Source organism: Lathamus discolor, chromosome 1 (genome assembly GCF_037157495.1).
Source record: "Lathamus discolor isolate bLatDis1 chromosome 1, bLatDis1.hap1, whole genome shotgun sequence".
Classification (NCBI taxonomy): Eukaryota; Metazoa; Chordata; class Aves; order Psittaciformes; family Psittacidae; genus Lathamus; species Lathamus discolor.
Genome location: NC_088884.1, coordinates 4,195,356 through 4,218,095, shown reverse-complemented (window position 1 = coordinate 4,218,095; position 22,740 = coordinate 4,195,356). Strand labels below are relative to the sequence as shown.

At 44.5% G+C, this 22,740-nt stretch overlaps 1 protein-coding gene across 3 annotated transcripts in view; it reads right to left on the bottom strand.

The window, feature by feature from the left end:
* Positions 1-22,740, bottom strand: part of MKLN1 (muskelin 1) — a 108,354-nt gene that overhangs the window by 59,549 nt on the left and 26,065 nt on the right. For all 3 annotated transcript variants that reach the window (XM_065671985.1, XM_065672161.1, XM_065672075.1), the window contains exons 4-8: positions 22,144-22,232; positions 15,483-15,592; positions 11,460-11,652; positions 2,600-2,677; positions 1,332-1,397 (exon numbers count right to left, since the gene is read on the bottom strand). In XM_065671985.1, the coding sequence (XP_065528057.1) occupies positions 1,332-1,397; positions 2,600-2,677; positions 11,460-11,652; positions 15,483-15,592; positions 22,144-22,232 (536 nt within the window). The remainder of the gene's footprint in view (positions 1-1,331; positions 1,398-2,599; positions 2,678-11,459; positions 11,653-15,482; positions 15,593-22,143; positions 22,233-22,740) is intronic.

Here is a 22,740-nt window from a genome sequence, read left to right as displayed (position 1 = left end):
CTTCCACCGAAAGGAGAGAAAAAAACCCAGTTTGCTTTCATAGACAAAGTAACTCAAGTGCTTCCTCCAGAGCAGTAACTACAAGCTGAGTAAAAGCCAAGGACTGCAGCTACTGCTGCTTTTCTGCTTGGTCACTGTGACTTAGCAGATTACTCCTGAAGGGACGATCCCGTCACATGCCTCACTCCCCATCCATATGACCACAACAAATACGGGCATGGCAATTTGTTGCCAACTTTCTCAATGCCACCCTATAGCCTTCCCTGCTGCTCACTCCCTGATCTTGTTTCTCCTTCCCCGAGAACAATCCTTTTACTCATACAGTTATTTCCTTAGCAAAGATGCAATGCAGGCAGATGCATTCCTTAGTTTAGTAAGGAGCGAACGGGGCTACAAGGATGCTGGAGAGGGACTCTTCATCAGGGACTGGAGTGATAGGACAAGGGGTGATGGGTTCAAACTGAAATAGGGGAAGTTCAGGTTAGATCTAAGGAAGAAGTTCTTTACCTTGAGGGTGCTGAGGCACTGGCACAGGGTGCCCAGAGAAGTGGTAAATGCTCCATTCCTGGCACTGCTCAAGGCCAGGTTGGACAGAGCCTTGGGTGACATGGTCTAGAGTGAGGTGTCCCTGCTCATGGCAGGGTTTTGGAACTGGGTTATCTTAAGGTCCTTTCCAACCCAAACCATTCTATGATTCTAAGACATACCACAGAAATCTGATTAAACAATAGCAAGATAAAGGGAATTATGGGGATCATCAATCCCAGGAGCTGCTACATGCACACACACACACACAACCCCCTTTCTTTTCTCTGCAGGCTGAGTCTGAACCACTCACTAACATAGTAAGGAAACAGGTTGGTAGAAAAATGTTTAACAACTTCTATTTAACACAGTGTTTCTCGCACACTGTGGAAATTAGAAGCCACTCCAAGGCATGTTTCAACACATCGGATCTATTGTTGAGCATTATTTCAGAGAGCATAGTACGTAGCAGATAAAGGAAATCATTGTCCCTATTTCCTTTTCTCTTGTTTAAGCTCCTGCTCAAAGAGGGTAGGAGGGACAGAAAATTAAAACCAATTGTTCTTGGTTTCTTGGTTAAGTCAAGACAATGACTAAGGTGTAACAGAGAGCTAGTAAGAAGAAGGGGGTTGGGAATGGCAGTTGGAATATAGCTCCAGAGGGAAAGCAGAGGATTTAATCCAGTTATTAGAAAGTCCTTCTGGTTTCCCTTAGAACTTGAAGTTAAAACAGTCACCAAAGAAAAACATATTTGCATATTTATATGAAAAATGGCTGATTAAATAAGCAATATAACAACTGCTCACCTGTCTGAACATCTATAACCATCTGATGGCCACCTCTCATCCCTGGTCGGCTGTCTTCTCCATCACCTTTAACAAACAAAGAGGGAAGGGAAAGTTTGCCATAAGAAGACTTGAAAATCAAAGATACAGCCTCACATATGGCCTGAATACTATATAGAAGGAAGCTGAGTAACTTAGTAACTCACCATTCTTTAAGCATTAGCACAACACTTTTCCCAGGGAAAGTTCTTCTGGGCACTATAAACTGTGGAGCTTTACACTGAATTACCTGGTGACTGACAGTACAGAGAGCTGAAGTGAATCCAGTGCTCTGCTGTGATTCTGAGAGCCTTGGAAAGGAGCCTGAGAGCTCCTGAAGCATGCAGGTCTGCACAAATGAGGTCTGAGCTACCTTTGCAGCTCTCCAGCTGTGAGGACACAGACAACCTTTTGCTCTCCTTCCATCTCTCCCCAGCTGAGAGCTACCTGAAGGCTTAGCAGTGAGACCAGACACTCAAATGACAGGGTATGTACCACGGATGGCAGCAAAGAGGTAACAGTGTAGATATAGCTCTGTGCTAATTACTTATTCTCACATATAAGGGAATTCCAACTATCCCATTAAAGCAGCTTTCCAACCACTTTAGGTATCTTAAGCATTCAGGACAGGTGTCATCTATGGGAAGCAAAATTAGAAAGATAACCCACATTCTGTTGGCACTCATAGATAACCCTTCCCAAGAGGTTTGGGTACTGTCACACCTGGAATCCTACATGTGCTCTATGACAATGATTTCTGTACTCAAGGCTGCTGCTAAGAATCTCCTCTTCCCATTGCTTTTTCCAGGGCAAAGCGTAATGGAAAGAGATCCTGCAGTTTAGAATTACTGTGAAACAAACCAAGACTTCAAAAGATGCATCTGATTTGAAATACTCCCACTTAAGATAATGCATGTATTTGCCACTCTTTGCTATACATTCAAGTTGACTCCACGTGTTCAATCCAGTCACACAGGTAACTGCTCTCATGCTTAACCTATATTCCGAGATTAGATTCTGAACTGATTAGCTATCCTTGAACTTACAGCTACTGCTCCTGTAGCATTCCTTATTCAACCAGATACCAGGCTGCATTTCACCAACTTTGCAGAGAAATGCAAGTTTTTTCATAGAGGAAACCTTTCCCTGTCCTAAAGGAGGTTTTCTTGCCTTATTTTCTTACTCAACATCCTCAAAGGAACAAGACAGAACTGGCAACACATGAGTTATTTCTTAAGAGAAATCCTTACCTTTGGTGCTTTTGGGTATGATCTGCCCCCAGCGAGGTTTGTATTCTTGTTGACTGATATATTGATTGAATAAGCCATCTGCAAAACAGAAGTTATGCTGTGTGAAACGTTTATGAAGACAGGCTGAGAAAGTTGGGGCTGTTCAGCTGCGCGGAGACCCCATAGCAGCCTTCCAGTGTCTGAAGGGGGGTGCAGGGATGCTGGGTAAGGACCCTTCGTCAGGGTCTGTAGTCATACGACAAGGGGTAATGGGTTCCAGCTGAACAGGAGAAGTTCAGACGAGCTCTTAGGCAGAAGTTTTTCCCTGTGAGGGTGCTGAGGCCCTGGCACAGGGTGCCCAGAGAAATGGTAAAGGCTCCATCCCTGGCAGTGTTCAAGGCCAGGTTGGACAGGGCTTGGAGCAACATGGTCTAGTGTGAGGAGTCCCTGCCAGTGGCAGGGGCTGGAACTGGATGATGTTAAGGTCCTTTCCAACCCAAACCATTCTGTGATTCTACGATTTATACTTTCACTATAGCAGAATCATGTCTAATGCAGGTAACTTCAGCCTAACTGAACCCAGAATGCTACTCCAAACCCTTCTTTTAAAGTAAATTCTCTCTATATATCAGTTAGTTTGTTAAACTTGTTACTGAACTAAATATGTAAGTACTAAAATAAAAAATACTCCTCACTTTGCCTGCCAGGTTATGCCAATTGTCTATAAATCTCCTGTGCAGAGTATTTAATGCAGAACAAAATCCCTCCCCTTTATTTAAGCACAAGGAAAGTTGCCAGTACATGTAAAATTCAACCATTTGAGTACATGTTAAGTTAAAACCAGGTCAGGCAGCATCTCTGGAGCTTCAGCTAAGAAAAGGGCAGCAAAGCAGATTGTTTAAACGCTATGATATGGGACAACCAAGTCCTGGATGAGAAACAAACTAACAGTTTACATTCCCTTCAGACTTGAGCAAGAGGAGAAGCAGAAGATGCATTAGGTCAGTGGCCAGATACACCAAGTGCAGCATCTCTGTACAAAGCTGTAACTCCAGCACTATCCAAGCTCTCTTGTCTCTCTCCTTCTGTATACCTACCGCATTTCATCTCTGCAGCGTCAAGAGGCAGCTCCCAATTCTGGTTACGTGTTACCAGAACATCACATCAACGTTAATCCTTTGAGAAGGAGATTCATAGCACCCACGTTCTCTGGGGCTGCTCTTTAGTCTGGGAAGGGCTTCATTTGGGGAACTTGTTGCTATTGTTCTCCAAATGTCTCCACTAAACCTACCTTATGTTCCTGCAGGCACAACAAACTATTAGACCACTAATGGCCAGCCTCTTGCCCACTGGCTATACCCCATCCAAAACCACCCCACAACCTCCAGACACAAGTTCTTCATGGCTTTAAGCTGAAAGAGGGGACATTTAGGTTATATGTAAGGAAGAATTTCTTCCCTGTGAGGGTGCTGAGGCGCAGGCACAGGGTGCCCAGAGAAGCTGTGGCTGCCCCATCCCTGGCAGTGCTCAAGGCCAGGTTGGACACAGGGGCTTGGAGCAAGCTGCTCCAGTGGAAGGGGTCCCTGCCCGTGGCAGGGTTTGGAGCTGGATGAGCTTTAAGGTTCCTTCCACCCAAACCATTCTATGAGCCTATAATAAACATTTGTTCCACATTTATGCATTACCTGGAAAAAAAGGGAGTTCAGACACCCAGTTCAACTACCACAGGCAGACTGAGGACTCAAAATCATAGACTCACACTGTTCTGTATTGAAACAGTACATCGCACATACACTGCTCTGATGGAAGATGCAATCAGGGGTCCTTAGTCACCTAACACAAGACAGGTCATTGTCCAAGACCAGAGTAAGACCACAACAGCGATGCTCTGCGGCAGAACACTACCCTGCAAACTTGCTCAGGAATCAGTTTTGCATTCCAGAGCACAGCAAGGAAAACAGAAGTTACCAAACTGCATCTAATACTTTGTAGTTCTTCCAACCCAAGTGTGGCTTTGAGGGAACGATTTAACAGATTACCAATGCCTCTATTTATTTATAGAAAATCTCTTGGGAGGCAGACAGACAGAAAAGGAATAATCCTCCCTGCACACATCCCTATTTATTTACTAAAAGGTAAAAAAAAAAACACCTTTGTTAAGCACAAACACAATGTTCAGATCATATTTTAAAGCGTTTTCTTGGCATCCTGGAGTTTGCCATAACCGAAATCCAGGTTTTATTTAAAACCCAAGCCAGCAAGTGTTTGCTGGGAGAAGATGAATCCTCTATTTAGAGAGCTTCTAATAGGAAAAGAAGGGCACTCAAGAGCTCCTGAAAGGTGCTGAATTTGGTGTTAAAACATGAAACTGCTTTCAGCTTTGCTAAACTCAGCTTTGCGCATTCAATGCTCTATGAAAGCAGTTTTTCTTTCACCTGCCTTAGAGCCAAAAGCATCTTTCTCCCAGCACAAGGTAACTGAGGGAAGCCAAAGGTCTGTTCCACGTAGGTAGGAAAGTGGTTTATTTTGGTTGTAAGAGGAGGGTTCCAAACTCCCACTTCCTCAGCATCTGCCAAGATGGGACCAGACGTGAGATGTTTTAAGCTTGAGAGTTTGTGAATTCTGATGCAGAAAAGCCAACAGAACAAATGCATGAGCTGTAAGAAATCCCATACTTGAGGAAGTTCAGGCTGGATATAAGGAAAAAGCTCTTCCCTGTGAGGGTGCTGAGGCACTGGCACAGGGTGCCCAGAGAAGCTGTGGCTGCCCCATCCCTGGCAGTGCTCAAGGCCAGGTTGGACACAGGGGCTTGGAGCAAGCTGCTCCAGTGGAAGGGGTCCCTGCCCCTGGCAGGAGTTGGAACTGGATGCGCTTTGAGGTCCCTTCAACTCAAACCCTTCTATGATTCTATGACTCAGGCAGGTTTTTCCAGCCTCAAACCTAGACAGAAATCCAGCCTTTTGGCTATCAGTTGTCTTCAGGACAGAATGCAAAACCGTATTTATCCCTATGGCAGCTAACAGATAACCGGACATAAATAGCTCAAAGGGATGAATTACACCCCATACCATGTGAAAGGGTGATTTAACCTCTCTCTCATGCTCCACACCCACAGGCTGCACTTGTCAAGATATGACACTTCTCCCCTACTGTGCTTTCAAGTCTCTTAATAATGGTTCTTGTCTTCCATGGGACACTGGTTTGGAAATACTCCAGCTTGCTTCCCAGAAATGTTTCTTTCTGCTGGGAGCAGTTCCACATCCATTCTACTCACACTGCAAACCAGCAGCAGCTTGGTTTGGAAGCTGAATCACCACCAGGGAAATGAAGGCAGATTTCTAGGTGGATCCTGCATCCGACAGCAGCCCTATCCTAGCGCACTACTTACATTTCTTGCCAGGATAACACTGCAGACCAAAAGGTCTCCAAAGCTTCTGCTTTTGAGGCACTGATGACCTGGGCCTGCTCAGGTTTGTCAAGCTCTTCCCAATGAATCACTTGAACTCTCAAGGCTCCTACAGAAAGCTAAGTGTTAAGTGGAAGCTTTTAAAAGAAGCCTTTTCCTTAGCTCTCATTTCATTGTCCTGTGTTTACTCTCCACAATCCCAGCCAAAACCAGTACTTTGCTTCTGTGCTATTTTCAAGCCCTTCACAGCGAGTCGTGACGCATTTTGGACGTAACAACATCGAGTTCACAGTGGTTAAAGCTCAGTAAATTCCACCTCCCTGATAACCAAAGCCTTGATTTTGTCTGTGAATTACAGGTTACCCGGAAAGGGTAAGGATAAACACCACAGACAAATGTATTGTGTTGAAGCCATTCAGCAACAAGTAAAAGCTGTATTAAGTTTCTTTTTAGACAACACACATCTCTAGACAGGATTCCTAAAATCTATTCCCTGCCAATGGCTGCGAACACTTTCGAGTGGGCACGTAGCCCTTAAATTCTGGGTGCTGGGGTTTGAGACATTCCTAGAATCAAAGAAAAGCACCCAAAACCCCCACGAGACTGTGCAGTCAAACTCCTTCTAAAGAAAAGCTGAAGCAGAAAACAAACCTGACACCAGACAAAACCCCAGCCATCACTCAATGATTCCTCAAGTCATGGGAGCAACAAGGAAAATACACCCAGGTTTTCCAGCCTCAAAGCTGTAGTATTCTCATGCACTTTCTGCTTACCAGAAATCAGATTTGCTTTCAACTCCCCACAAGACACGCTGATTGGACACAAACTCTGCCATCTACTTGGTTTTGGGTCCGCTAGCAAAGCCTCTGGGTCTCCAGCAAAGCTTCTCCCTTCCATATATTCCAGTACTACTGAGCAACAAGCCAGCATCCACACTTTCTCAGAACTGAATCCAACCATATTTAATAGTACAATTAAGGCATATATATATAGCTTATTTTATATAGAGAATCACAGAATGGTTTGGGTTGAAAAGGACCTTCAGATCACCCAGTTCCACCCCCCTGCCATGGGCAGGGACACCTCACAATAGACCAGGTTGCTCCAAGCTGCATCCAACCTGGCCTTGAACACTGTCAGGGATGGGGCAGCCACAGCTTCTCTGGGCACCCTGTGCCAGTGCCTCAGCACCCTCACAGTAAAGAACTTCTTCCTTATATCTAACCTCAACTTCCCCCGTTTCAGTTTGAACCCATCACCCCTTGTCCTGTCGCTACAGTCCCTGATGAAGAGTCCCTCTCCAGCATCCTTGTAGGCCCCTTCGGATACTGGAAGGCATGTGTGTCTGTCTAGAGCTATTCCAGGAGAATACAACTGTTCCTGCGTGTGCATCCTAAGTTTTTGCAGACACTCGGGCCCACAGGCTGTGCATCACCACCTCTTACTTGTCATATGGGGCCGATGTGTCAACAGATAAACATATCACACAGTGACAGGAGACCTGCCAGAAGCAACGCCTCAGTCCCTAGAATACTAATATGAAACCAGCAGATCTTCAACCCATTTCAAGCAGCTTTCAATGTCTACAGGAGCTGCAAACAGCTCAACTGAATCATTTGCACTCCGCATCCCCCCTTGGAGGAATATTAAGCAGATTTTTTTCCCCCTTCAATAATATAAGGCCATCTGAAAGCTATAGGAATGAATCCAAATGTGCAGCATTTGAAGTGAGCCTGTGAAGCAGCTGAGATTTAGGGAACCTTTCTCTTTTTTTGAGACGAAGTCAGGCAGCTGCCAGAGTTTCCATTTGCCCATTTTCTAAGTGTAATGCACAAGTCAAAAGAATCTGCGGGAAGAGCGTGGCTGCCTGCCACCGAGCGCTCAAAAGAAATCATCTGGTGCTGTGAGGTGGAAGACAGCGTTCAGCATTAGCAATGCAAAAGAACAGGAGTTAGCTCTCTGCTTAGCACTAATTCTTGACCACCTACTCTTTTTCTCCATGACTAAGCCTACGGAAATAGCCTGTGAAGAGACGCAGTGCATTTCGCTTCGTAGATACCCACGGCTGCAAACATCAGCCTCTAGAGATGGGTTAGGCTGAAGTGCGTGTGCAGGATCCCTGTCAATCTCACTGCACTTCTGCTTCTTTAAGGCAATGAAAACTGCGATCAGCAAGAGGTCACAAGTTCACATACTTATGGCCTGTGTGTAACAGAACAGTTTGCTCGCTGAATGCTTGCAGGGATCCTACAAGGATATGTATATCGCAATTAACTCCACACTTCAACTACACCACACGGACCATACACAGGATTAAAGTTAATCTGGGAAAACAGCAGAGAGAGGAGCTCAGTCGTAAGAACACCCACACCTTAGAGACTAAGCAGCAAGCTATGGAGATGCTAAGACAGCAAAACAGTAAAATGCTGGGTGCTGAGCTGGAGAGATGCAGAACTGCGGAAGGACAGCTAACCGTGGAGGACCACAGGGAGCAGATGGTGGCAATACTGTAGAAGCTATGTTGAAGGCTGAAAACATCTATTCCCATCCTATCAAGCAGAAGGATCCAGCTGTTAATACCAGCTGCATTCAGCTGTCCCCTTGTACAGCTTCAGTCTATTCCAGCTGTAGTTTGAGGGGGTTTGTGGCCACCAGAAGAGGTTTGTCCTGTCTTCTCCCCCACCACAGCTCAGCTCCCTGACCTGGTTTGCCACGTGGCAGCAAAAGCACTAGTGGCAGCAAAAGCACTGGTGCCAGCAAGTGAGAGGACAGGGGACACACTGTCCTGAGGAAGGGCAGGATCGACCCAGTTAGCAAAACCTGCAGTTGTGTCGACTTCAAGCAAACACGGGATACAGCTCTGGTATCACAGGATAGATGGCACTTCCCTCCAAAGGCTGCTGGGAGGCGACAGAGCTATAAACGGGTACAAGAGCTGAAGTCAGTATAAAGACTTGCAGGAGGCTGGGGGAAGGTTCATGTATTCAACCACAAGCAAGAACCATTCAGGATGGTCAAGAGAGCAACAGCAGATGCATGCACTGACCTTTAACTTCAGCCAGCCCAGTGCCACGTTAAAAGGAAGCCATATAAACATCCTCATGCATGCTATTCTGTCCCTCAGAAGCAGTGACAACACATAATGATGCTAACTGAAGACTCTCCTGCTATGTTATTCACAGTCTGTTATTAGAAATCATGGAATGCCAGACTGGGTTGGGTTGGATTCAAAGGGACCTTAAAGCTCACTCAGTTCCAAACCCCTGTCACAGGCAGGGACACCTTCCACTGCAGGAGGTTTTCTACCTGCCAAGTCCTTTGCCAGCACTTCCACACGTGGAAAAGCTGAGCACTGCAGACAGCAGTCCCACTCCCAACACAGAATGGGAAACAAAACACCTCAAATCCTAAGGGAAAACTTCTGGACAGAAGAAATGCCACATGTTAAATACTGAGTAATAAAAGAAATTAACATGTAACAGCACAAAAAAAAAATTGGGGCACAAACATCCACTTCATTAGTGGCCAAGAAAATAAAAAGTCCATTTTTAAGGGAACCTTTTCAGCATGCGTCTAGTGCCATTTCATTCAAGAAATAGTTTCTACTGCAGCCTGCACTGAAGTAGACAGAGGACAGCCTCTAGGCACTGACAAGATTAAGCCCCAACCAAGGCAGCAGACATTGATAAAATCATCTTCATCAGCACACGGTACTGCTCTGGCTCGCAGCAGATCCTGCCTCACGTCGGTGGGCTCATCAGCTCCCCCCAGGCAGTCCTGTCTTTGGGAACCACTGCAGAGGCAGGAGCAGCCAGCCAGCCAGCCCTCCCTGCTTCTTTCCCATCCTGCAAGCCTCAGGAGAAGGCTGCCAGCTCCAAAAAGCCGCTGCATTGCAGGAAGCTGCTCACGCTGCCGGCCCAGCCAACACCGCTGCACTGTCTCAGGAGGGCAGGATGAACGCTGGCAGCTCTCTGTGTCAATGCTTGTAGCTGCTCAGGGAGCTCAGGGCAAGGCAGAACTCAGCCGTTTTTTCTATAGAGTCGAGAAACCTTGGGCCAAACGCTGTAGAAAGCGATTTACTGCCGGTTTTGCTGACCTGTTGCAGTAAACTCCATGACATTGTGCTTACTGGAATAGCTTATTCACAGCATCATAGAATGTTTTGTGTTAGAAGGGACCTTAACACTCAACCAGTTCCAAACCCCTGCCACAGGTAGGGATGCCTTCCACTAGAGCAGCTTGCTCCAAGCCCTGTCCAACCTGGCCTTGAACGTAGCCAAGGATGGAGCTTATTCAAAAGAAGATGGTGGATTTTCACAGCAGACGAACCTTGACTGTCAAGCTGTCTTTTCTATCAGATCGCAAGAACCACTTCCAACTTCAGCGATACAAACCACACTGAGGGAGTCGAGCACCTATGTTGGCATTTACCCAAAAGGTATCACAAAATGACTGATTAGCCCAGAATTAGAAGAAACATCTCTGGTGCCAGACATCCACGGAATTGATCCACTAAGCCCCTAACTCCAGTGGCAGACACAAAGTTCTCTCCTTATGCCACAAAGAGTAACTGCACCACAGCCAAGAGCACCTCTGCTTTATCAGACCATGATCCAAAACCACTGCACAGCTCTTCGGAGACACTTCAGTGCAACAGTCCACCTCTTTCTGTATCCCATTCCATCAACAGAAAGTCCATATCCCCCATTTTAGGAGCTGAGAGGTGTTTACACACTGTGCTTCTGAGCTGAAAGTTTCCAAGTAAAAAATTAATAGAAGTTCCAATGAAAACTGCTGCCAAGCTCATGCTCTGCAGGGAAAACAAGCTCTGCCTCCAGTCACTGTAACAACTACACCGTTCTCCAAGCACTGTTTTCCACATAAGCAAAGGCAGCACTCTCATCCAAACACTGAAAACTGCTGAAACATCAACTAGGCTGTAAGCTCTAACCAGAAACCATGGCATAGATCACTACTGAGAAGTCTTACACTTCCCTGCTCACCACTCCAGTGACTTTTGTGACAGTTAGGCCCTCCTTCAGCTTGCCATACACTTACATGAAGAGCTTATCTTCACCTCAAGTGCACCACGTTGTCATCTCTGGGGAAAAGAGACTCTAAAAGTAGCAGCAATGAGACATTTCATTGGCCGAGTTTTTAGCCTTCATCGTACACATACTCACAAGTCCAAAAGCTGACAGTACACCATGCTAGATATGGAACAGCACATGGACTATATTACTACTAATCATAGAATGGTTTGGGTTGGAAGGAAACTTAGCGAGCAGCAGGTTCCAACTCCCCTGCCATGGAAAGGGACACCCTCCTAGGAGCGTGTCTTACTCCTAATGGTGAAGAAGTCCATCCCTTCTTCATTAAGACATGCAGTGGAAGTACTAAGCCCATCAACATTCAAAGCAGTAACATCTCAATGCTTTTTCTAATTAACATACCAGACCCCTCTGGTTCTCTTACCATTCACAGCTTTCTCTATGAGCTCTTCACAAGCATCGAAGTCTCCCTTCAACACCAGCTTGTCATGCAGGTCTGTCAACATGGGGTGCTCCAAAGCTATCTTGGTTTTCTTCTGCAGCGACTCGAAAGCCTCCGTGTAGTTGTGCTGACGAAAATGCTTTAGGCAAAGGCGAATGGCTTCCTGTTCACGGTACTACTGGAACACAAGAAAACCTATGAGACATGTAGATTTGTCTTTTACCACCACTGTACCTGGGAACATGCCTGGAGACAGAAGCTTACAGATGCTGCTCATAAATTGCTCACAAGCTTAGAGGAACGCTGTTTGAAAGACATAAGCTGTGCAGGGATTTACTTGCCAACAGTGTACAGAAGTTGTACAAGGTGGTAGCATCCCATTTAATAAGCACAGGAGGAGAGAGCCACAGTGCCCCAGATCTCTGGAGTGACCATCACTTCCCCACCATCCACTGCTCGAGGCCTACACAAAGTGCAGAGCAGGAAAAAGCCTTTGCTCTCAGCGTTACGTAAGTTGATTGTATGACTCTTACATAACAAAATAATTTGGAAAAGTAGGTCACAGCTTTTCTAGAAGCAGAAGAAAGAAAAAGCTAAACATGAGAATCAGGAATACTTGGAATGACCAGCGCTCCTGCCCTCAAATCCTGCGGCTTTCGGATCGATGGCAGCACCGACTGATGTGCACGCCAAAGCGTTACCTTCCAAATATCCCCCCCTGCATCTTGAAGCAGAACCTTTGCTTTCATACCTTGGATGATTCAAAGCTGCCCATTTCCCACTCAGCTGTGGGAAGGGGTGAGAAACCCACGCTGGGTCAAACATCCAGGCACAGAAACGTGAGAGGAGAGTAAACTGTGTGAGAGCGGCGGCTTGCGCTTTAACACACCAAACATCCACTGTGTTTTCAAAGCTGCTAACTATAAGTAACAGATTTTTAAGCTGATAAGGAGCAGAGCCACTTATTTTACATAGACTCCTCCAACCTAAACGCTAAAGCATTAAAGTGTCGTGGTTTAAGCAGGACATGAAGATAAATAATCCCAATTCCATCTGTAACACACATCCACCGTGGTAAAAAGCAAATGTAACTTCAAGCATCTGTAAAACTAATGAAGTTACAGGCAAGATTTTGCTCCTAAACAGACCCCACCGCTCCAAGTGAAGTTTATGGTATTTAAATGACTACCATCTTCCTGAAAACCTGGAAGTAACACTGACATGCACCAAAAATTAGAGGTCTGAATAGCAGGAACCTCATACACTGAAGCAGCTAAAAAGAAACACGGCCATGTGCTGTATTTTTAGGTCTTAATCCACCAGTATTTCACAGCTGCAAATAGTCAGAACTATGCAGTTTTAGATAAGCAGCTCCCAGCCCACATGAAAAAGGCCAAGGACATGCACTGATAAAAATGCAAGACTGTGGCAAAGGAATACTAAAGCTAAAGCAGAGTTTTGCAGCACAACTTGAAAACAACAACTTCTTTTTCCTTCTGAAGAGATACTTTAGACACTGTCTTTAAGCAAACGTTCACATCATTCCAGGACAAAAAACCACCTTAGGTTCCTTGCTGCTCAAAGGGATAGCAAGCAAAAGGATTTGCTGCACACCAGGAATAACCAGCTTCTGCATTTCAGCTCCTTCAGTTTACATGTGAGACAAAACTCAGACTTGGCATATTTCCACTGAGCCTCTCGTGACTGACAGAGTGGGTTTATAAAACACAAAATGACTGTTGGGTACAGGTTGGCCACTCAATGCAATATTAAAGTTTCTATTTCAGCGACACCAGAGTAATACTTCAGAAGTTGAATGTAAAAAGCTTATTTTAATGCAAAAAGGTGTACAAAAAGTATTAAAAAGGCTCCTTTTTAAACGCTGTCAGAGATGACAACCCAAATAATAGCTTTGATTTGAAGCTGTAAATAATTCCTATGGTTAAAAATGTAATGAGAACATGAGACTAAGATATTAACACTGTCAAATACACTAGTAGAAATATTTAAGTGTTCAGTATCAAAGTGATAGCCATTACTTAACTGCCATTTAGTTGCTAAAGTATACCCACTCTTAGTAAAAGCAGAGTGATGAGGCTTTAGGAGGCAGTAGGCTGAGCTGGACAGCAAGGAGAAAGCAGCAAGGAGGGAGTGCAGTAGGGGAGCCCTAGAGAATGAGGAGTGTGCTTGCTGTTTTGGGTCCATATCTGTTATCCCCAACTCTAATCCCTTCTTAAAGGGAGTGTTTTGTTGGTTAAAGCACACGCAAGAAGGATGGGCAACTTCATGTAGAACCTTATTCCCGTCTGATGTCTCAGGCAGTAAAGGATTACTGGATTTCAGAGCTTTTGAGACTTCCAAGAAAATATTCACACCAGCTCAAAGAAGTGGAAGAAACAGGTCAACCTTTCCCCAGATATGGGTCAACACAGATCCTCCCTATGTGGATCCAGCAACAGCAGCCTCTCAGGGCTGTAAGATAGGAGAACACCAGTGAGATATGCTTCCACCACCAAAAACTTGGCAACTGATTCTAGTACAGCCCAGACAATCATGACTAAGTCTCTGCCCTGCTGCTTCAGGGCTCAAAGCTTTAGAAGAACAATGCTGGCAGCCCTTGAAGAAGCTGTCACTACATATATGCTGACCGCAAGAAGTGTCAATTCTATGGGATAAGAGGGAACAAACCAGATGGTGATATCATCATCAGATGGTTTCTGAGCAAAAAGCAACACAAGCAAAAAATCAGAGCTTCCTGGTTGCAGCATCTGGTCCAAAATGCCAGAGACACCACCATGTGCAGAAGCAGCAGAAAGAAGCACAGAAAACCATCAGCAATTGGACCTTTCAGAATCGGACATCAGTAACCAGAAGACTGAGGACCATCAGTATCACTTTAATCATAAAGCAGCTACAACTTCCACTGAGGCTGCCAGTGGTGGTTTTAGATCCTCCATGAAGGAGCTTGTGATGCTGTTATGAGCAGCAGAGGCCACAGGGTTTCCTTAACATACTGGCAGCACTATAACTGGTGAGGCAGTCCCAATACTACAAGGCACAATCTTTATCCCCTTTTAAGCTCTTCTTTCTGGAAGCAGAGAGATGCTGCTCCACTCCTCACTATTACTCTAACTGGGAACAGAATCTCTGCAACACAATATGAATTTCATTAAACTGGTCCAGAAAAATCTATGCATAAAAAGCAGCAGCAAAATGAATTCTGGTTGTCAATGTGCACTTCCCTCCCACAGGAGAGACATCTGTTGTACTCAGTTACATACAGTTTATACAACTCATGTTTAGAACCCTTTGAACTTTCTGTCTATCAAAGTGACAAATGGCATAAATCAGCTCATCCCACAGCCCAGTGGCATCAGCTCCCCTCTGTTCCAGGGTATTCAGCAAGAAGACACTAAGAGGGAAACATTGGAAGTACAAGGAGCTGCAACAGGAAAGACATCAAAGGATTCTCTTTAGAACAAGCTCATTTTTATACCCTGTAACAAAAGCTGCATATAGGATCCAAGAAGCTCTAGGCTCACATACAGCTCTATGCTCACATATAGCTCTACAGAAGGGCTGGTATGGTAAAAGAATGAGTAATCAAAAGGCAAGAAGAGGGAGAAATGGAATGTGGGTTTGCTAACATTCATTTCCCGTCCAATACAAGTGCTATTTTACCCATATTGTCCCCTTTGACTCAGTCTTTCTTTTGTCTTTCTTGTGATGTCTATGTGTGGGGGGGGGGGGGGGGAGTGGTAGGGATTTTTGGTGGTGGTTTTGGGGTGTGTTTTGTTGTGTTTAAGTGAATAAGCAGATACAATCCAACAGGATTCATTCCGAGTCAAAAACTCAACCATGTGGTTTGAGTTGCAACGATGCATGTTTGTTGTTTCAAGAGCTGATATTCCAAGGAATGAAAAGGTCAAGTAATTCCAGTAAAAGAAGTTTCACAAGATTCTGAGAGGACACATCTTCAAACAGGCATCTAAAATGGAGGCCTACCTTGCTGTACCAGTTGAGGCACGGCTGGACCACATCTGGATCATCAATGCCATTAAGTTCAACATACCAGATACTAAAATTGAAGCTAGGTCCCCAGGATAAGAGTGGAACTGGAGAAGAGAGGAAAAGGAGAAAAAAGGATGCATAAACATCAAAGCACCACTGTGTTAATCTCATCATAGGCTATATACACAGTACTATTTCAAACAGAATGATTTTAACAGGTTACACACAAAACTCAGTATTTCTGATTTGACATAAATTCTAGCTCCTTTAAGCAAGCTGAGGAGAATTACCAAATACATCATGTTCAAGCTGTCATTTCAAGCAACCTGTGCCAAGCAGCATTAACACAGCAGATCATTGCAAAGCAGAAGCTCACTTCAAGCAAAAAGAGCAAAAATCCTATCATTTAAACCAGCTCAAAGAGGCAACAAGCTTTGACATGGATGAGAATCGCGAGCACACTAGCGACAGTATTTGCTCCTCACAGTACATTTATTTCCCCATTTGTCAGCAACAATTATTTCCCCTAATGGTGAAGACAAGAAGCTTGGGTAGTTTCAATGGGACAGAATTAGTAACATCTGCAAGTCGTGGAGGAGGGAGGGAGGGAAAACTGTCAGTTTTCTATTTAGAAACTACATCTACTCCTCTTTTTACTTAAAAAAAGCTTAAATCCGGGCAGCTTTTAGGCTCATGTTTTATCTACATACTGGAACAAACATTATTAACTGACCCATGAAACACACACTGCAGCCTCTCACCTAAGGCTTCTCTCCCCCTCTCTAGTGAGCACCTACAGTCTTGCACTCATTTATTGATTAAGCTGCAGGTTAAGGCTTGATTCTGCTTGTTGAAGCAACTCCAACTCCTTCAAACTGCAGCGAAACCAAGTGCTTTCATTTCAGATACTTCTGTTTCCTTTTTAGCTGACTGGAGCTAATAAACAGGAAAAGATAGTATTAGAGGTGAATGAGGAGTTCCCAGCAACAGCGTGGAATCCACTACATCCTCCCTTCCACCAAAGCTATTTTTACAAAGGGAAATTCCTTGTGACTTTCAAACCACCACAAAATACCACGGAGATTTACTTGGTCAATTAAGGGGTTTTCTGACCTGCTCCTTGAGGAAATAAAACCTAACATGTCCCTTAAAGTTGTTCCTCAGCTCTTCAAGGTTCTTAAGTATTTATACTTCAAGCAAGCAACATCTATGACTTTCTGCAATGCGTCTGGGCACAAAGCATATGTTCAAACACATGATTTTCTCTATTTTAAAGGGTTTTTCTACAACCCTATTGCTAAAGACTCATGACAACTTCTGGGAACAGTCATCAAGGGAAGAGATTCTTAGAAAAGAGCCAAAGAGATTCTGAATATAGGACTCTTAAATGATTTTATTACCCATAAGTAGACACTTTATATGTTAGAGCTCTCAAATCATCCTGTTCAAGCAGTTTTCTGCTTGACTGTTCAGCATGGAGTGAGCTGCTTTCAGAGCATTCCCAGTGGATGGCATGTGTGTGGAACCAGGAGAGAAATACTGGTCAGAACAACCAGAAGTCATTTATCTGCTGTTCATATGGCAGATGCTCTGCCCAAGAAACCTCTTCCCTGCTTAGTTCTGTCCCCTGCACAAGATGAGTGCTACAATAAGGGACCTTAATACCACAAAACAGCTTAATCTGGGGTATTCCACCTACTGAGGCAGCAGACTAACAAAACACCACATGGAAGGGTAACACCTTTGATCTGTCTTCAGCCTGAACACACAGACCAAGACCAAACTGAAGTTAAAGTTGGTATTTGGTCAGATATAAAGAATCAAAGTCTATCCATCAGCTCATTGCACCAAAACACCGCGCCAAATCACAGACCACCTCAAATGGACTAAGGCCATCAATTTCCTGATGGTGAGCCTGAGGGTAACCCTGTAACACTGAAATCACTGGGTGAAAAACTAAAGCTAAGTATTACCACTTTCCCACTGTATTCCAGCAAAACGCAAAGAAATGTCCACCTTCCAGTGCTTAAAGGGGCCAACAAGAAAGCTGGAGAGGGGCTTTTTATAGGAGCATGTATGGATAGGACAAGAGGAATGGCTTTAACCTGCCAGAGGGGAGACTGAGATGAGCTCTTAGGCAGAAGCTCTTCCCTGTGAGGGTGCTGAGGCGCTGGCACAGGGTGCCCAGAGAAGCTGTGGCTGCCCCATCCCTGGCAGTGCTCAAGGCCAGGTTGGACACAGGGGCTTGGAGCAAGCTGCTCTAGTGGAAGGTGTCCCTGCCCATGGCAGGGGATTGGAGCTGGATGAGCTTTAAGGTCCCTTCTAACCCAAACCAGGCTGGGATTCCTTTTCAACAGTTTGTCTCAGAACTTACATGAGCTTCTCCCAGGAAAACTTTACAGTTCACCTTCTTGGTAACCAAACACGACATGAAAGGCATCCTGGCGATATGCACCAGAATCCTGGGCAGCTACCACCACTGTTATCACCAGTAACAATGCAAAGCCATCAACCTGCTAACACTTCTCTCGTCTGTTAACTCAGCGCTTTCAACAGTTCTGTTCACATTAAGGAAATAAAACATTAGAAACGGTGATTTTAACATCAAGATTTTTGGTGTGCGGTTACCTACTTTAAGAAAAGCCTTAAATAGTCCTTAAGTTACACAGGGAACACAAAATAAGTTCTTCCCCAGTGCTGTAAAGCACAGAAAACTGAAGCTGATCTTTTTACAACCACTCCATAGGGGAAAGAACAGCAACAGAGCAAAAGGGTTAAAACTGCAAAGTGGTTTCTATACCAATTAGGAAAGATCAAGCGTTTTGCTGCATCATCTCCTCATTTCTGATGCTACTCCCTGATCCCAGGATCCTCTGCCCTTTTCTGAGGTGTCCATTTGACACATCTCCTTTTAGAGCACATCTAACTCCGACCTGGAAGGAGGAGACAGTAAGTGCAGCAAGGAAGTAGCAACGGTCACACAGACAGTGATAAGCATTACTTGTCAGTGTGACACACAAATCTCATCCCTATTTCTGGGCAGAGTTTGGACGTAACAGCAATGTAAGATCCTGGGTGCAAGGACGGAAAGTCTATGTACTAGAGAAAATAGTAGCAGACGCATTAAACACAGTAGAATCATTTCAAATATCTCTCTCAAGGTAATTTCTGTGTTCCTCCTCTCCAGGCAGTAGACAGACAAACAAATTACGTGTGTAAAAACACTGAGAACATCCATAAATAAAGCCTGGCTCATTTCTATCACACCAAAGCTTCAGAATCTTGAAGCCTTGTTAGTAACTCCCATGCTAGTAACAAACTGGCATGAGAATTACACCAGCAGTTCTTCAAGTTCCTTCATGGCAAATCAGCCTTTACAATACTTGGTGCTTTCAAGGACACGGTACAAAGAAAAAGCTTTACTCTGAGTAACCACCAAAGCAGAGCCAGAAACAAAGCTCAAAGGCATTAAAATGATTATTCTTCAGTATTTTGTCTGGATACGTATCTTCTTCCCCCTCCCAAGTTCTTAGATGAGGTGTGACGTGAAATGCACAAGTTCCTTGTCAGGGAGGACAAAAGCCTGCACAGCAACAGGAGCTGAAGTTGAACTAATTTAAGTCAAAGAAGTGTTAAGTCTTTTCTTTACAGAGTGAGAAGTTATTCCTTCTGCTTTCTATGAATCTGAAACTTTCTCTACTACAAGAGCAATTGAACTCGTAGGAGTAGGAAGTATTTTCCCCTCTCACACATTTACCCATAAAATAATAGAATCATAGAATCAACTGGGCTGGAAAACATCTTTAAAGGAAAAGACCTTAAAGCTCATCCAGTCCAGCCATTCCCCAGCACTGCCAAGGCCACCACTAACCCATGGCACTGAGGCCTCGTCTCCACGGTGTGTGAACACTTGCAGGGACGGTGCCTGCAGCCCTGCCCTGGGCAGCCTGTTCCAATGCCTGAGCACCCTCTGGGGCAGGAATTGTTCCTCAGCTCCATCTAAACCTGCCCTGGGGCAGCTTGAGGCCGGTTCCTCTTGTCCCATCCCTTGTTCCTTGGGAGCAGAGCCCAGCCCCTCCTGGCTCCATCCTCCTGTCAGGCACTTGTAGGGAGCCATCAGGTCCCCACTGAGCTTTCTCACATCTTGTTCCTCCTGCCTTGCCCCCCCCCACATTAACCTCACCACTGTGTTATTAACAGTATGTTTAGCTGTGGAATGAGAAAGCAAATGCCTGGTGGAAGTCGCTGCAGAACTCACTGTAACACCTCCCCCAAATACATAAACCTCACCAACAGCAGCAACTTCGGCCGTGTCAGTCTCTGCAAGTCCAAAAGGGCAGATTTCGGCCTCCTGTGTCCTGGCAGCATTACCAGGAACATAGCACGGTGTTGCACATTTGTGAGTTCCTTTGGCTAGGAGCTTGGAAATTCTAACAAACCCAAAACACAGTCAAGCTGTGTCTCTGAAAAATAACACCATTTCGTAACCTGGGTTTGCAGTTGTGTCACAGCAAAGAACACCCTCAGAACTTCAGGAGCAAATTACCCATCAGCTGGAGGCTTTATTAAGCTTTTATTAGGGAAGAGATTCTCATTTCTGTCCTAGCACAGGGACTTCTTCATAGGAGACAGTGTTAAGAAACACAAGGCTATAGGTATAACTGGAAAGGAGAAGTCATCTCAAATTATAACTAGTAAGCAAATGCCTGTTAAATACAAATCTTTTTTGAGTTTAATGTATATACATCATAAAATTACAGAATGGTTTGGGTTGGAAAAGACCTTAAGATCATCCAGTTCCAACCGCCTGTCATGGACAAGGACACCTTACACTAGACCATTTCACCCAAGGCTCTGTCCACCCTGGCCTGGAACACTGCCAGGGATGGAGCATTCACAACTTCTCTGGGCAACCTGTACCAGGGCCTCAGCACCCTCACAGTAAAGAACTTCTTCCTTAGATCTAACCTGAACTTCCCCTGTTTAAGTTTTAACCCGTTGCCCCTTGTCCTATCACTACAGTCCCTGATGAAGGGTCCCCCTCCACCATCCTTGTAGCCCCCTTCAGATGTAAAAGTGATGTTAATGTATGTAAAACAGAATCCCAGACTGGTTCAGGTTGGAAGGGACCTTAAAACTCATCCAGTTCCAACTCCCTGCCATGGGCAGGGACACCTTCCACTAGAGCAGGTTGCTCCCAGCCCTGTCCAACCTGGCCTCGATCCCTATTGCTATGTGTGGAACCACTTCCCAACAGAACAAGCCATGTAACTATTAATATTACTCATGTCATGTCAGAGAAAATAAAACTCTAGTAGTAGAAATTAACCAGCATTTCAGTTCCCTCGCATGTTTCAACTTGCTGCTAACACTTCATAACATCACAACCCATTTTGCTGGATAGGATTCACACATCCAGACAAGTAGCTGGTAATCTTTCCATCCTTTAGCCCTCTAGTAACTACTTGCTGGTTTCTAGCCAGTGAAAAATAACATTTCCTAAAAACCTAAAGCAGAAAGCTCCAGAAATCAACTTTCCTGTTGTAGTCAACCTTTAACTCTATTACTCTGCACCTCTTGAGGTTTCCTAAAGCCAAGTGTTATGGATGCTTCCAAAAGTAACAGCCAAAAACAAGCCCAATGCACAACCGATTGCTCTCCTCTTCTAAGAACGGAAACACCACTGTTCATGGCACAAACACAACTGTTTGATTCCCAGCCTGAAGCTTTCAATTCCACAAGCAAACATGAGAGAAGATGCAGAAAGTCATGTAGAGACACGAGCAGAGGGCTCTGAGGAGAGCCCCTGCACAGCCGCTATCATCCAAGTCTTGGCAAAGGAATTACTCAAAGCTTCAAAACACTCCTCAATTCATCTCAATGAGTCAACACATCTCATTTTTCAGCAGCTACCTCTTTGCTCCATTTTTAACCTTAAATAGCCAGTTTAAAACCAGTCATTATTTTACTATCACAGTATAGGAAGGGCAAGATAAACTTAAGCTGAAATGCTCTAAATTCTTGGCTTAAATCCACTGATGGCCACTGTAAGGCTCTTGTTCTCTCTGGCCTGCATGAAGCAAGGAAGAGAGCTCCCTACCCACTCCCATCACAGGTCACAGCAACCTGCCTTCATTAGCTCCACCAGAGAAACAACACTAGATAGCATTTCTTTGCCCCTGGATGTCACCTTTAGTCAGAGATTAGACATAGCTATTAGAGTACTAGGAAGAGAACAAGGAAGGCTTCTGCTGTTGCTCTATGTGTTGTGAGAATGTCTGAGAGTAAGAGTTCAACCTCTTTCAAACTCTAGGGCTGCCAATGCTGACACTTGTACCAGTACTTAATGATTTATTTAAAGCTCTAGATAGTAATTTCTAGTAGGACAGAAAGAGCTTCTCCAGCCACTAGTTGACTCAACAACTCTGTTTTGACAACGACTGTATTTCCCTTTCATTCCCCAGGATTTATATTATGAAGCTGTTACTTCTTATTAACAGCACATTACTAGGTTCCAGTCTAACCAGCCTAAAAGATCACAAAATGGAACAGCTTGGATACTTTGCCTGAGTACAATGAAGTCACAAGTGCCAAGATCGGCACAAGTATAAGAAGAGATTAATTTCTACTCAGAATGCTGAAAAAATGCATTTACCTATCTTAATGAATCGACAGGGGAACATCTGTTCATCAATTTTATGCTTCAAGGTGAATGTTTCTTTGTTATAATCATTCTTTAAGCCACTGTGGGAAAAAATAAATAAGGTTACTAAATCTTACCTTGTATTTTAGAACTAGCTAATAAATGCAATCTAGGTCATGCCTGAAATGGTTCATGTTACTATGAATCATAAGTATGCATGCTGGACCAATGCCTGGATTCCTCTCCACCACCTTCTATCTCCCTGGGACATCTCCACTTCCTTCTATCTCCCTTCTATCTCCTGAGCACTGGGGAGTGGGTTTAGGAGGGAACTGACATGGGATCAATGCTGCTTATCTGTGCCTGTCACCCTGTGACTTCAGGAAGGGATCTGCCTCAACCACGTTGTCAAGAGGGGGGATGGATCAGCTCTCTGTTACCACACCACCAAAGTGCTTTCTGAGCTATTCATGGGCTCTACTTCCTAAAAACATCAAATATTTAGTGTCATTTATCAAAAAGCTTAAAGAATTTTACTGAAGATACAAGTGCAGGACCCAAAATACGTATTTTTATTCAACTTCAGTACAAGTGACATGACATTAGGTC